Raw genomic sequence first — 14,705 nt, 5'->3', positions numbered from 1 at the left:
AGTGAGTGAGTGAGTGAGTATGGTTTTACGCCGCTTTTAGCAATATTCCAGCAATATCACGGCGGGGGACACCAGAAATGGGCTTCACACATTGTACCCATGTCGGGAATCGAACCCGGGTCTTCGGCGTGATGAGCGAATGCTTTAACCACTAGGCTACCCGACCGCCCCAAATTGATAAGAACATATTTGTTTTTGTGATCATGTAAGAAGAGAGGGGGAAACAAAGTCGGGGTTAGAACTAAACTCAAGACCTTTACAAGCCCGGGTAAAGATAAATGCACTTGTTTAAATTTAAATTTAAATTGTTTAAATGGGGAAATTCTGAAATGTGTACTAGCCTGCAGGAATTTGTACTAGCCCCGGGCCGGTGGGCTAGTGTTAATTTCTAACCCTGACAAAGTGATGTGAAAACACATGTAATGATAACACCACTCTTGAGGACGACTCTATCAGTTTTGGGAATTGATCTCCTAAATGGATCCAGCTGTGTCACTACCAAGTTCAAATAGATCTGGATATGTATGTTACCCTTGACTGTCAGGCTTACACTTCGATTATCCAGTGTATCATTTTGCTATGTCAGAATGTACCCTGGATCTATTCAACACCACACCTTTGTTTTGGAAGTGATGTCACCAGCTCCATCTCTCCAATCACAAATTCAGCAAAGAATTTCTCTTGCTCATGAGCTTGACATTTTAAAATTGGGACCTCATCCAAGCATGCCCTCGCTATATTTAATTAAATCGGAACACAGTTATAAATAAACTTTTCGGAAGAAACGATGTTCCTGAGTCCTTACACAAGGGGGAGGGAATTCCTTATGCCACAAGACACTCTAGCTGCATATAAGACGGTATGCAAAAGTAGAGTAGAGTACAGAAAGAACAGTGTGGTTGGATTGGATGGGAACTTTTGGCATCGTGTCATTCAAACTGGGCTCAAAATGAATCTTTATGTGTCAAATGGATGTACGGGGTATCTATCATAATCGAATGGAGATTTAATACGCTGGATAATCGAGGAAGTAAAGAACACTGCAAACACTATTACTGAGACCTTGAAACATAAATGATAACACTTGCACTAAATATAAGGATAATTTAGCCGAATTCACATTTTGGGTTTCCAAATATGTTTGAATTTCTGCAGACTGCGCACCCGAGAAAAGGAGGTAGAGAACCGCTACCAGTCCGACATGCAGAAGAAAATAGAGATGTTGGTGAAACTCAAGAATGATATTGCAGCCAACAGGGTAACTAAAAGAATTGACTGTTTGTGTATTAAGTATGTTTGAGTATGAACCTTTATAGTTTGTAAGTCTAGAATACAGTGTCCCATAAAATGTATGAATATCAGATCAGTATTGTGGTCATCTGATTGGCCTCTCATTCAATAGGGAAGCCAAATATGTGTGAACTTCACATGAAAACTAAAATCATTAGATTATCTGCTGAAGACAATTAACATAGCTGTAATATAAGTATCCATTTTGGTTTATTCTAATCATATATATCAATGCGATATTAACAATCGTGATTTGAGCATGTGGAGGTCAGGGTCACATGGTGGAGTCACGTGAACATCAAGTTCTGTTACATGTATCTCTGAACCGGCGTATGTCGAATCAAGACAAACTGTCCTTTATTAATTGATGATGGATGTAGGTCAAGGTCAAGGTCAAGTGCAGTTTTGAGTCCATATTACTGGCGAAATTCCTGTTAAGTTTTTATATCATGTGTCTGAACATACTTGATCGTTGTTTAAATCATTTCATTGCACAGCAAGTCTTCTTGGAAAGTGTACTACGTTTCTTCTCACTTGTATTGTAGGAAAACCTGCGAGCACTTCGAGCTCGTGACAAGGCGCGCGAGAGAGAGGAGACATTCATGGAGCAAGAGGAGAGACGGAGGATATCGCAAGATGGAGGAAATCCAGATGAGGCTCTGCTCATAAAGAAACGTCTAAATAGTTTTGAGAAGCAAAAACTGTGAGCATTATACCTTTAACAATACGCTTATGTATCTTGAAAATGATGTCATTTAACATGGGTACTTATCTTTTGGATAATGTTACACTTTATTGGGAATTCAATTCAGAAAAGTCCTTAGCTTTATTTAAGAGTCAGTTAAAAGGAGGTTGGGGTTGTTGCAGTGGGTAATCTAACTGATTTGTGGGTCATCATACTCAGTTGCATATGTTGTTGCTCATGCTATCAGTCACTGGTTGTCTGTTGTGTACTAACTGCAGCGTAAACAGTTAGGGTGGCCTCTTCCCCGCGCGGCAATTCAATTCCCATAACTCTGTGTAGAAATTCAGTTTGGCCTGTTTTTACATTTTTTCCCCCTTTTTCGTATCAAAAGAGTATTAATTTGCATGAAGAAAGACACAAATAGTAACATACATTCATAATGTTTGTATTAGTGTACTTTTGAAAAAAAAATTAACAGTAATCTTGACTTAGAAAGGGAAAATGTTAAAAAAAATGATACAAAACAGTAGGGTAATTTCAATTGGTAATTGGTAAAGTAGTGTTCAATCACTCTGAAAACAGATGTGGTGATCCTGAGTTTCGTGTTAACCTTCACACAATGAAAATAGTTTCCCACTCAGAGTTTTCGCATTGGGAAAATATCATGTTCATCAAATATTTATTTAATCGAATATTGTCATCTTAATTTTCTTGTTATGGGGACTAAACTTTAAGAGGACTTTGAATTTGTTGTATATTTTTATTGTTCTAAAAGCACCCATGCTTCATTATTCAGGGTATTATACCTCAATTTTAGTGTGATAAATTCCCAGAATCCATTCGCCACTATAACTTTGTTTTGAGACCAATTCAAATAACGCAATGCTAAAATGCTCAAAATAGCTGTCCAGTCAAATTCTGTGCTCAGAGATATGAGCCATGATGTCACTTACGAACAAGCAACCATGACGAACATCTATTTACAGTCAGTTTGAGGAGCAGCAGGTCCAAAACAAGAGTGAAATCCTGGGGCGGGTTTTGTTGGAGGAAGAGAGGATGCGCCGGAGGAAGAAACAACAGCCCCTGTTGTGGGAGGACCAGAAGAGACAAAAGGCAAAGGTATGTAGCAAGGTGTGCATACAACGTTGAATATTTGAACTTGTAGCCTGGTATTTTTGTCTGATTAACACTCTGGGATTAACAGCTTTTTTGAAAAGGGGGTTGTTGCACCTCTTATGTAACTTTCCTCTGAAATTGCCTCATTGTTTTATTTTTGAAGATGGTTGCCCCCCATAAGAAGAAGACTTTGAAAGTGTTTGAGGAATATACCAAGATGTCTGAGGGTCTCACGTCAGAGGAAACATTCAGTCGATCTCCTGATCTACAACCAGAGGTGGGACGCTATCTCAGTCCAGGTCCTTTACCATAAGACGATCTTTGTGCTCTGACAAGCATAAGTCAGTGTTGAAGTAGCTGTGTGACAGTCATGATTGAAATTAAGCATGAAAGTCAAATATGCTTTTCAACCCTTGTTTTAAACTGAAAAGATTTCAGGCTGGTTAGATAAAAATGTTTGTATTCAAATAGATGGACATTGCTTGAGAAGATGAATTCATGAATAGACAGCAGCTATGTTTCTTCCAGTTGGGCAACTTATTCTCGTCATAATATGGCTGTATACTGCTGACTTCTACTCTCTCACTCCAGTGGGGCAGGAATTCCCTGTGAGGGGTTGTCCTCTGTGGGAAATAAACACATCATAACAACCACTGGCCTGTTGAACTGACTTGTCAGTATTGGAAAAAAATAACAAAAAATAAACTCATTACAATAATCTATGTTATGGTTTTCCTGCTACTTCTCATTTCAATTCTCTGTTATTGTTGAATTTTTTCTGAATTGTTTTAAAAACTTTGTGATCAGAAGCAGGATGGGGTGAAGGATGACACAGAGGATGAGGATGAGAGACAGGACCAGTTCCGGGAGATGGACACTACCCATAAACTGCTCGACTCTAGTGACTCCAATGCCGGAGACAGTGAAGGTAAGATGTGCTGCCTGTGGGGAGTCTATGCTGTGCTGTCTTCTGTACTGTCTCCCTGTGGGGAGTCTATGCTGTGTTGCCTTCTGTACTGTCTCCCTGTGGGGAGTCTATGCTGTGTTGTCTTCTGTACTGTCTCCCTGTGGGGAGTCTATGCTGTGCTGTCTTCTGTACTGTCTCCCTGTGGGGAGTCTATGCTGTGCTGTCTTCTGTACTGTCTCCCTGTGGGGAGTCTATGCTGTGCTGTCTTCTGTACTGTCTCCCTGTGGGGAGTCTATGCTGTGTTGTCTTCTGTACTGTCTCTCTGTGTGCTGTCTTCTGTACTGTCTCCCTGTGGGGAGTCTATGCTGTGCTGTCTTCTGTACTGTCTCCCTGTGGGGAGTCTATGCTGTGCTGTCTTCTGTACTGTCTCCCTGTGGGGAGTCCATGCTGTGTTGTCTTCTGTACTGTGTCCCTGTGGGGAGTCTATGCTGTGTTGCCTTCTGTACTGTCTCCCTGTGGGGAGTCTATGCTGTGCTGCATTCTGTACTGTCTCTCTGTGGGGAGTCCATGCTGTGTTGCCTTCTGTACTGTCTCCCTGTGGGGAGTCTATGCTGTGCTGTCTTCTGTACTGTCTCCCTGTGGGGAGTCTATGCTGTGTTGTCTTCTGTACTGTGTCCCTGTGGGGAGTCCATGCTGTGTTGTCTTCTGTACTGTGTCCCTGTGGGGAGTCTATGCTGTGATGTCTTCTGTACTGTGTCCCTGTGGGGAGTCTATGCTGTGCTGTCTTCTGTACTGTCTCCCTGTGGGGAGTCTATGCTGTGCTGTCTTCTGTACTGTCTCCCTGTGGGGAGTCCATGGTGTGTTGCCTTCTGTACTGTCTCCCTGTGGGGAGTCTATGCTGTGTTGTCTTCTGTACTGTCTCCCTGTGGGGAGTCTATGCTGTGCTGCCTTCTGTACTGTCTCCCTGTGGGGAGTCTATGCTGTGCTGTCTTCTGTACTGTCTCCCTGTGGGGAGTCCATGCTGTGTTGCCTTCTGTACTGTCTCCCTGTGGGGAGTCTATGCTGTGTTGTCTTCTGTACTGTGTCCCTGTGGGGAGTCTATGCTGTGTTGTCTTCTGTACTGTCTCCCTGTGGGGAGTCCATGCTTGACAGTGAAGAGACGAGGAGAATCAGTATCAGATTGTGACGTCCCGATGGTTGTTGAAGATACATCAGGATCATTGGCTTGGTTGTTTGTGTGCCCTGATGGTGTAGATTGTTGTTCATACTGTCGTGCTCTCAGTCATTGTCTCAGTGTTTGTCTGGTCCGGATTTGGTTATTGACAGGCAGCTTAGCTGAGTAATTTGATTGGAAGGCTTAACTTAGCATAGTGCCATACAAATCAAGCTCAAGCTGTGATGGTGGCTAGGTCCAGGGTATTTATCATAATCATGATAATTGAAAAGAGACATAATACCCTGAATACTTGTGGACAGGAAGACCCAAGATTGAAATACTATAAGAAGAGACCTCAAGGCCACGGGTATTGTTTTACTTGGTTTCAAACACAGGTTGTTTCATATTCTAGTAAAAATTGCAGAAGAGCCTATTCGCTCAGATAAATTTTTTGTGGAAGCCACTTTCCTAATGTCATGTTTGCTTTGTGATTCCAGATGAGCAGCATGTTAACTTGGCCAAGCCAGAGTTTGAAGGGTTGTGGGACCAGCACAAGCCGTACAAGGTGCCAAAAGATATGGACGGCCTTGTCAAGCTGCCTGGAGCCAGCAAGATGGACCAGGTGAGGACAGGCACACATGGCCCAGTGGTGTGAGCTGCCACAATTCTCTGTGTAGAGTTCAACCCCAAGCATGTCCAGATCTTCTGGTCAGTGGGTTTGAATTCAGGAGTAGTCCTGAGTATGATGGTCTGCGTGTTAATCCTTGCTCAGGAGTTTAGCAAAAGTGAGAAAGTCTTATGACCTATGATACTTTGATCTCTTCTCCCACATTAAGATGGCAGGCCATAACAAGATGGAAATACAACTCAAAGCAGCATTAAATCTATTGGACTCACTCATTCACGTACGGTATACTCTGAACTGTTGAAAGATGTTAGACTTCCAAAAATATGTTTGTTCTTTAACTATCGTAATCATCATCATCATCATCATCATCATCATCATCATCATCATCATCGTTAGAAATTGGCAATAGTCCTGTTGTCCTTTCCAAACTGCCCAGTAGTTATGATCCATAAGGACCAGTAGAAATTTGCCATTTGTAAGAGTTTTGCTGTATGTCATCATTATAAGAACTAGTGGACTAATAATGTTAGTTTCTACCAAGGATGCATTATGTGGTGTTAGAAGGTCATGTTTAACAGAGATAACTTGTCATGTTAAACCAGGAAATCCTGGCGAAGGTTTTGGACAAACACCGTGAGGGAATCATTGTTAAACAAGTGGCTGCAGGGAAGGAGTTCACAGGATGTCCCTTCTACAGCAAACCGGACATCATTCACTTCAAGGTAAGCCAGTTGTCTCCCCTTCTTGTAGGCCTCATTGCTCACCAATCTCATTAAAATCAGATCTTAGTTCTCGCTACCGCTCAACAAAGATCTGAGGACATCCCACTAGGGGTCATGTCAAAACGACCTTTCATCTGACCAATCAGGGCGTCACTTACCAGATCATGAAAGTGACAGTCGGATTGTGATTTCTAATCATGCAACCTCTAAAACTTTAACATGGGTATTGGTAATGTTAGTTACGGGCTTAGCGACTGAATCCATACAATCTAGACCATCTATTAGCCATTTCAGAATGTTCTTTTGTTCAGGTTTCCAAATTTTTAATTGAGAATTTGTCAAAATATGTTTCTAAGCGTAGTCGCCAATTTGAAAATTGAAAGCACGAGAAGGCTGCCTTCTGATTGGCTAATGTCGACTTCTTGCCAGTCATTCCATTGGTCGGTCAAAGTTCGCAAGAGGTCGGTCTGATGTGACCCATAATGGGGTGTTCTCAGATCTTTGTTTAGCGGAACCGAGAACTCAGATCTGATTTTAATGAGATTGCATTGCTCACTCATATCTCCGAGAATCCGCCAACATTCATGCTCTTGAGGCAAATATGGCACCATGTTTTTGGTACACCAAACACAACCTTACCTTCACATTAAATGACATGTACTTTATAAATAACTAATATATTGTAAGTAACTTTATTTTTGTCATGTAAATATGTTGGGTTTTTTTCCAATCTACTAACCGTTATGTAAATAAAAAAGAATCAATAGCAAACAGAATAGAATTTTGATATCTTTGGTGGTTTGTAAAGAAAGGTTGATTGTTCATGTTTTCTGCGGCATTATTTAAACAGTCCTTCAGACATTCACAAGCAGAATTTCCATCCTTATTTCCTGTGTCCCAAAGTTCTTTGATGGCATTTCTAAAAAAAAAGACTTTTTCATTCAGATAGAATTTTGAGTTATTTTTTATGAAACTTCATGCCACTGTATTAATGTTCATGTTCCACATTTGTGTCCCTGTCATTGACATCTCTCTGTACCTGCAGTAACTACTCATGTGACCTTTGAGTGGCATTCAGAAGTACCATATCTGTTACTGATGACAAGATTCTGTGGTTGATCAACTTCTTTTACAAAAGCTTTTTTTTCTTTTTTTCTTTTAAAAAAGGTAATAATGAAGTTGATCACCCATATTATCGAGGAATATCAATGTATTTAACTTACTGTATATGTGTGCCATTTGGAAATAAAGTGTCTGATCATGAACAAGTATACTTTAAAACATTAATGAACTCACTGAATTTCACAATAAGCAAGACAAAACACAGTTGTGAGTTAGGAAGTTTACCCCCGTCCAGTTCATTGAAAGTTGTTAATACAATTTTCATTTCTGAATCTCTAAGTTTATTTTGTGAATCATACAGTTCATATTGTTCATATTCTCATCATTCCATGTGTGTTTGTCCAGCTGACTTGTGTGTACATTTATAACTGGCTTTATCATGTTTATGTGATGAACAACTCAAATGGGAGTTTAGATACTAAAATTCAATTTCTGTGTATGCCAAAGACTCTGGGAACTCTTTGTTACTGTTTGATTTGAGTCCTAACTTTGTTGCTGTGTCTCATGACAAGTTGTTTCTCCTAGGACTTCAATGTCGGCCACTGCTACAAGAAGAAGGTGACGCTGACCAATGTCTCGTACACAGTCAACTATTGCAAGTTTGTGGGTATCACAGAGAGGCTCAAGGACTTCATCCATATTGAGTGAGTCACACAGAACACCACCTGGTGTCCAGTTGAAGAACTGGAATGAATGAATGAAGGAAGGAAGGAAGGAAGGAAAAGATTAAGGGGGCCCCCAGATTAAGATACTGTACCAGAAACCATCAATGCAAGGATCATTGACCCCCATTAAATTTGAACACTATTTATCCTGTCATTTACAGAAATTCCAGTAATCGACAGATTGGATACCTGTTAACATTGTGTTCAATACATGTCAGGGACTGATCCAGACAAATTATTTATGCATGCTTTTATAAAGACCAATCAAGAGTTTGGGGGGGGGAAAAATTACAAACATCATTTTTTTATTGAACATTATGACAGAGCTTCAAATTTGAGAACTTATCCCATGGCTAAGATGAAAAGGTAGTCTGAGTCACTGTCAGCGTGTTTGGTATCTTTTCCACGCTGTAGTTACCCTGCAGAGAGCAGGTCTCATCCAACTATGATGAAGATAGGGTGGTCACAATGGGAGATGTGGCTGACATTTGTGTAAATGTACCTGATGTGTTCCCATGATGTCTACCCTGATGTGTACCCTGAGGTGTACCCCGATGTGTACCCTGATGTGTACCCCGATGTATATACCCTGAAGTGTAGCCTGAAGTGTACCCCGATGTGTACCCCGAAGTGTACCCTGAAGTGTACCTCGATGTGTGTCCTGAAGTGTACCCTTATGTGTACCCTGATGTGTACCCTGAAGTGTACCCTTATGTGTACCCTGATGTGTACCCCAATGTATATACCCTGAAGTGTAGCCTGAAGTGTACCCCGATGTGTACCCCGAAGTGTACCCTGAAGTGTACCTCGATGTGTATCCTGAAGTGTACCCTGATGTGTACCCTGAAGTGTACCCTTATGTGTACCCTGAGGTGTACCCCGATGTGTACCCTGATGTGTATACCCTGATGTGTACCCCGATGTGTACCCTGATGTGTACCCTGATGTGTATCCTGAAGTGTACCCTTATGTGTACCCTGATGTGTATACCCTGATGTGTATCCTGAAGTGTACCCTTATGTGTACCCTGATGTGTACCCTGAAGCATACCCTTATGTGTACCCTGAGGTGTACCCCGATGTGTACCCTGTTGTGTACCCCGATGTGTACCCTGATGTGTATACCCTGATGTGTACCCCAATGTATATACCCTGAAGTGTAGCCTGAAGTGTACCCCGATGTGTACCCCGATGTATATACCCTGAAGTGTACCCTGATGTGTAACCTGATGTGTACCCTGAAGTGTACCCTGATGTGTACCCTGATGTGTACCCCAATGTATATACCCTGAAGTATATACCCTGAAGTGTACCCCAATGTATATACCCTGAAGTGTAGCCTGAAGTGTACCCCGATGTGTACCCCGATGTGTACCCCGATGTATATACCCTGAAGTGTACCCTGATGAGTAACCCGATGTGTACCCTGAAGTGTACCCTGATGTGTACCCTGATGTGTACCCTGATGTGTACCCCGATGTGTATACCCTGATGTGTAACCCGATGTGTACCCTGATGTGTACCCCACGGGTCCGGAAACCGTCATATGCGCCGGACATGTCCGACTGGGAATCTCAAATGTCCGTTTTAAAATATTGCTTACCGGACATTTTAAAAAGTATTGTCCGGACATTCTTAAATTTTGACCGGACATGATAAACAGTTAGGACTGAGCAGTTTCTGTCTGCAGTTGCAACACAATGAAGATTAACTACACTGACAAGCTTTGTTTGTTTTGATTGCTGAAAATACATCGTACCTACATGATAGTCCAATCGGTCAATCACTGTAATAGGCAATAAACTGAGTTGACACTGATTAATCGAGGATTATTTACTGAGAACATCTTGTTAATTTGAGTGAAAGGTGTTTACAACTGTACATTAATACCTTGCATCATTGATGTACCTCATTATCCTCACAATGCTACGATACGTAACCTCAGACAAGAAGCGAAAGCGTGACGACAGCCAGTTGACCGATGCAGATCAATCGAGCGGATCTGTCAAACCCTCAAAGTCTTGACGATCATTTTGTAAGTCGTGGATATTGTTTTCAGTAGCTAGTCGTATATTGAATCTTGATTGAGCGCCATTTTGCTTTCTCGGTCGATCGATATCCAATTTTTTTATGGTCAATAATTAAGTACAGATGAAAAAAGTATTCAAATAACTATTGCTATCAACGATATTTTAGTATTTGTGATTAAATTATCTGTCTTGTTTTTAAAAAAACCTTTAGTTTAAAAAAAACCTTTTCCCATGAGGTCACGTGATAACCAACTATGGGATAATAGTCTCGATCCAAATGTTACAACGTACACTTGAGCAGACTCATGAATATAACTCATGAATATTAATTAGACCGTTCACTACGTTAACAGGTCGTTATTATAACAGAAACAAACGTATGTTTTCCATGTAAATCTAATATGGTATTATTTGTTATTAATTGTCCGGTGAATTAAACAATTTAAATTGAAACAATTCATAATTCATCATATTATGAATACGTAAACTTGTAATGTGTGTGAAAAGTCGTACTAAAATACGCTATTTGAAGGGGGCGTGGCCTAAATGCAAATGTCCGACTGGGATTTTAAATTTTCCGGACCCCTGGTGTACCCCGATATGTACCCCGATGTGTACCCCGATGTGTACCCCGATGTGTACCCTGAAGTGTACCCTGATGTGTACCCCGATGTGTACCCTGAAGTGTACCCTCATGTGTACCCTCATGTATATACCCTGATGTGTACCCTGAAGTGTACCCCAATGTGTACCCTGATGTGTACCCTGAAGTGTACCCCAATGTATACCCAGATGTGTACCCCGATGTGTACCCTGATGTGTACCCAGACACCCCGATGTGTACCCTGACGTGTACCCCGATGTATACCCAGATGTGTACCCCGATGTGTACCCCGATGTGTACCCTGATGTGTACCCTGACACCCCGATGTGTACCCGGAAGTGTACCCCGATGTATACCCTGATGTGTACCCTAATGTGTACCCCGATGTGTACCCCGATGTGTACCCCGATGCGATACAGTTGGATTAATTCTGCCTGCAGCATATAACGTTCACACACTCCCTCGTAATGTAAATGGGAACAGCTGCAAAGTTACCTCCCCTGATTCTTCTTTCAGCTTTGATCCCCCTGGCCAGATGTCAGCTGGTTTGACCTGTGAGATGATGGTCACATTCAAGCCTATGGTAAGTTAATATATTATAATAAGATCCTGAAATGGAAACCCTTGGTTAATAATGTATCTCATTATGTCAGACATAGAGGATGAGTGCCAGTACCTTATTGGCATATAAACAGGCAAATACCCAGGTTCCATGAAATATTCGCAACAGATCTCACAAACTCCTCCATTCACATTTGAAGCAGATTGCACAATTTTTGACTGTATGGTTTGTGCAGCCAAGTGTTTGTTGTTTAAGCCTGTCATGCGGAAATGTACAAGTTTCATGAAGCATGAGAGTTACGCACTTCTATCAAGTGTACTGGTCACTACTTTGGTCAGGTGGCGTACATTTCTATGCGCCTTGGATGACTAAGCCACCTGTACCCCCCCCAAAAATTTCACAAGTGTGAAAGCATATGGAGCAGGACATACGATTTCTACAATTCGAAAATGAATTTAATGGTCAGTTCTGAATGGAGAACAATAATTAAAAGAGTAACACCCCATCTTTTTTCTGAGCTCACCAACATAACATGTTAACAAAATAAAGAAAATAGTTAAGCCAAATCTCATTGGAAATGTTACAATTGATTAGCCAAAGTTCGCTCAGGGTTCATCTGACGTGACTTCATTTGGAGAGTTTGTCAGATCCTTTTGAGGTAAAAGATTTGATAATATGGGCATGATTAAAAGTGTCATAATGTATCCTCTTATTGTCTGAATTGCATGTATTCTAGTAAGAACACAAAGAACATGGTAAAAGTCTGCACCCTACATACATATCAATGACATGTGGTGCTATCCCATTAAATGTATGGTGGGGTAGCATAGTGGTTAAAGGTCTTGCTCACCCAGCAGTGAATGGGTACCCGGTAGGATGAGGTGGCAATATGGTTGTTAACCTTCTAGCGCCTAACAGACAGCTTGGGTTGTATACTCCCTAGGGAGCTGAGAATGATTCTTGGGTGCATACTGATCCAGTGACCAGGGTAATAATCACACTTTGAGCATGTCCATTAGTGATGTGGAAATATGAGCAATATAAATGGCCTGTTATTATTATTATTATGCCAAAGTCATTATGCCAAAGTGCGTTTCCAGGCTAGAATTGGTCCCTTGTACCCTAGCTGGTCGTAAGAGGCGACGTAGTGGATTGGTTTAGGGCATGTCTACCTGCCCAGATGACGTGGATTGTTGTTCATAATATCAATCACTGGATTGTCTGGTCCAGATTCAATTATTTACCGGCTGCCAACATATAACTGGGGTATTTCTAAGTGAGGTGTTACGCATCAACAGACGTACACACTTGGGTTCACTGTGTGAGATGGATTCTTTATGTCCCCTGTCATGATGTTGAAGAATTATTGCTGAGAGCACCATAAAACCATGTAACCAGTCACTAATACAATAGAAGTGACAAAGATATCTGAGATTCCAGTGGATTACTGAAGTTGTTTTTGTGGTGTAGCCATTTTCAACCAGTGTACAACTATATAAATATTGTCCATAATTTTGTGCATACATTTTCAGAATCCAATGAACATATAATAATACATTATCACCTGACTGGAACAAATTCTGTTTATTTTCTTTGAACCAATTAATCCACAGATCAACGAGGACCTGATTGGTGAGGTCAGCTTCCTGTCCCAGACGGGGCCTTTTGCAATCCCGCTGCGATGTACAACCAAGAAATGTGATGTAAGTTAGAACCAGTAGTTGTATTCCATCACCAGATCAAGGAATGAATGAATCAAATACCGATACCCCGATTATTAGCTCACATGGACATGTGGACTCCAGGACATGCTGTGACAGGTAACTAGAATGTGTACCAAGTGCCAAAAATGGAGGATAGTATGACCACCAGAAAAGACTCTCAAATCGATGCTCACACTATTAACCACAGGTTCATCACCTGCTGTAATATGACTGGTAGCCTAGTGGTTAAAGCGTTCTCTCGTCACACCGAAGACCCGGGTTCAATTCCCGACATGGGTACACTGTGTGAGGCCCATTTCTGGTGTCCCCCGCCGTGATATTGCTGGGATATTGCTAAAAGCGGTGTAAAACCATACTCAGTCAGTCAGTCGGTCAGTCAGCTGATGTTGACATTCTGTGGTAGAATAGCTACAGATAGATATGATCCTACTTTTTCAAGCTCATTTGTACGGAACCATTTTTGTCTATGTTCCTGGTTTCTGAATGTTGGGAAAAAACATTGTGGCGGGAGCTGATACAGATTCTGGATGATTAGAGAAATTGTATTCAGTTGTTATTTTAAGTGTGCATACACAAGGTGACACTAAAACCAAGATCTAGTGACGGAAGTTTATTTGTTCCAGCTCCACGTTGACTCCAAGATCGTGGAGTTCGGTACCACCGTGATTGGAGAGACACTCAAACGCACTGTGACTCTCAGCAACAAGGGAGCGCTTGGAACCAAGTTTGAGTTCTTCAAGGTCACAGGTTAGCTGGACAAAATGCTAAATTTTCTTCAAATCAAAGCACTGTATGAGGGTTAACTTATGAAACAAAAAATTATGTTGCTGATGAAGTTTCCATTGTGTAACCATGGCTACAGTGTTGAATGTGTGTTGCAGGGATGAAGCAGAGAACCTGCACAACAGCTGAGACTTCACTAGGAAGGCTGGTAAGGCAATGATGTTTATTGTACAACACACAGTGTATGGGTGGCCCAGTTGTCAAAGATATATTGCTGTGCAGAGATGAATCACTTAGGCATGCCATAATTCTTTGATCGTTAGTTGGAATCCTGTTTATGTTTCTCAGTTTGTCAGCACCTGTGCTTATATCACCCAGGTTATCACCAGAGGGTTAAACATCTAAGACTTGCGTTCCTCCCACATGAAGCTGACATGCTGTGATAATACTTAAATACTGTTTAAAGCAGAATTAAACACAACTCACTCACTCAAAAATACAAAATGTGAAAGCATTTCAGTATGTTAAAATATGGGGATGCAACAATTGATCCAACTCTTAATTATCCATGGGCCTTGGCCCAAAAGCAATACATTGAGAATAATTGACATCGATGCCATGCTACACTATTCATAAAATAGTTATGTGTAAAATTAAACAAATACTGTCAGCAGCTATAGATAGAGAGTTGTTTGGAGATTAACTAACAGAGGTGCCTGTGATTATTTTTGCCCCCCCCAAAAGGAAATAAATCGAGGATTTGACTCAAATG

At 41.2% G+C, this 14,705-nt stretch overlaps 1 protein-coding gene across 2 annotated transcripts in view; it reads left to right on the top strand.

The window, feature by feature from the left end:
- The window catches only part of LOC124149292 (cilia- and flagella-associated protein 74-like), a 62,632-nt gene that overhangs the window by 7,689 nt on the left and 40,238 nt on the right, over window positions 1–14,705 (top strand). For both annotated transcript variants that reach the window (XM_048394135.1, XM_046520782.2), the window contains exons 8-19: window positions 1,156–1,258; window positions 1,836–1,993; window positions 2,962–3,094; window positions 3,255–3,368; window positions 3,899–4,019; window positions 5,652–5,776; window positions 6,385–6,504; window positions 8,152–8,270; window positions 11,441–11,507; window positions 13,100–13,189; window positions 13,834–13,957; window positions 14,092–14,141. In XM_048394135.1, the coding sequence (XP_048250092.1) occupies window positions 1,156–1,258; window positions 1,836–1,993; window positions 2,962–3,094; window positions 3,255–3,368; window positions 3,899–4,019; window positions 5,652–5,776; window positions 6,385–6,504; window positions 8,152–8,270; window positions 11,441–11,507; window positions 13,100–13,189; window positions 13,834–13,957; window positions 14,092–14,141 (1,324 nt within the window). The remainder of the gene's footprint in view (window positions 1–1,155; window positions 1,259–1,835; window positions 1,994–2,961; window positions 3,095–3,254; window positions 3,369–3,898; window positions 4,020–5,651; window positions 5,777–6,384; window positions 6,505–8,151; window positions 8,271–11,440; window positions 11,508–13,099; window positions 13,190–13,833; window positions 13,958–14,091; window positions 14,142–14,705) is intronic.

This window comes from Haliotis rufescens, unplaced genomic scaffold, assembly GCF_023055435.1.
Source record: "Haliotis rufescens isolate VD_foot unplaced genomic scaffold, xgHalRufe1.0.p SCAF_13, whole genome shotgun sequence".
Lineage (NCBI taxonomy): Eukaryota > Metazoa > Mollusca > Gastropoda > Lepetellida > Haliotidae > Haliotis > Haliotis rufescens.
Note: the sequence above shows the minus strand (reverse complement) of the source record. Positions and strands in the feature narration are given on the sequence as shown.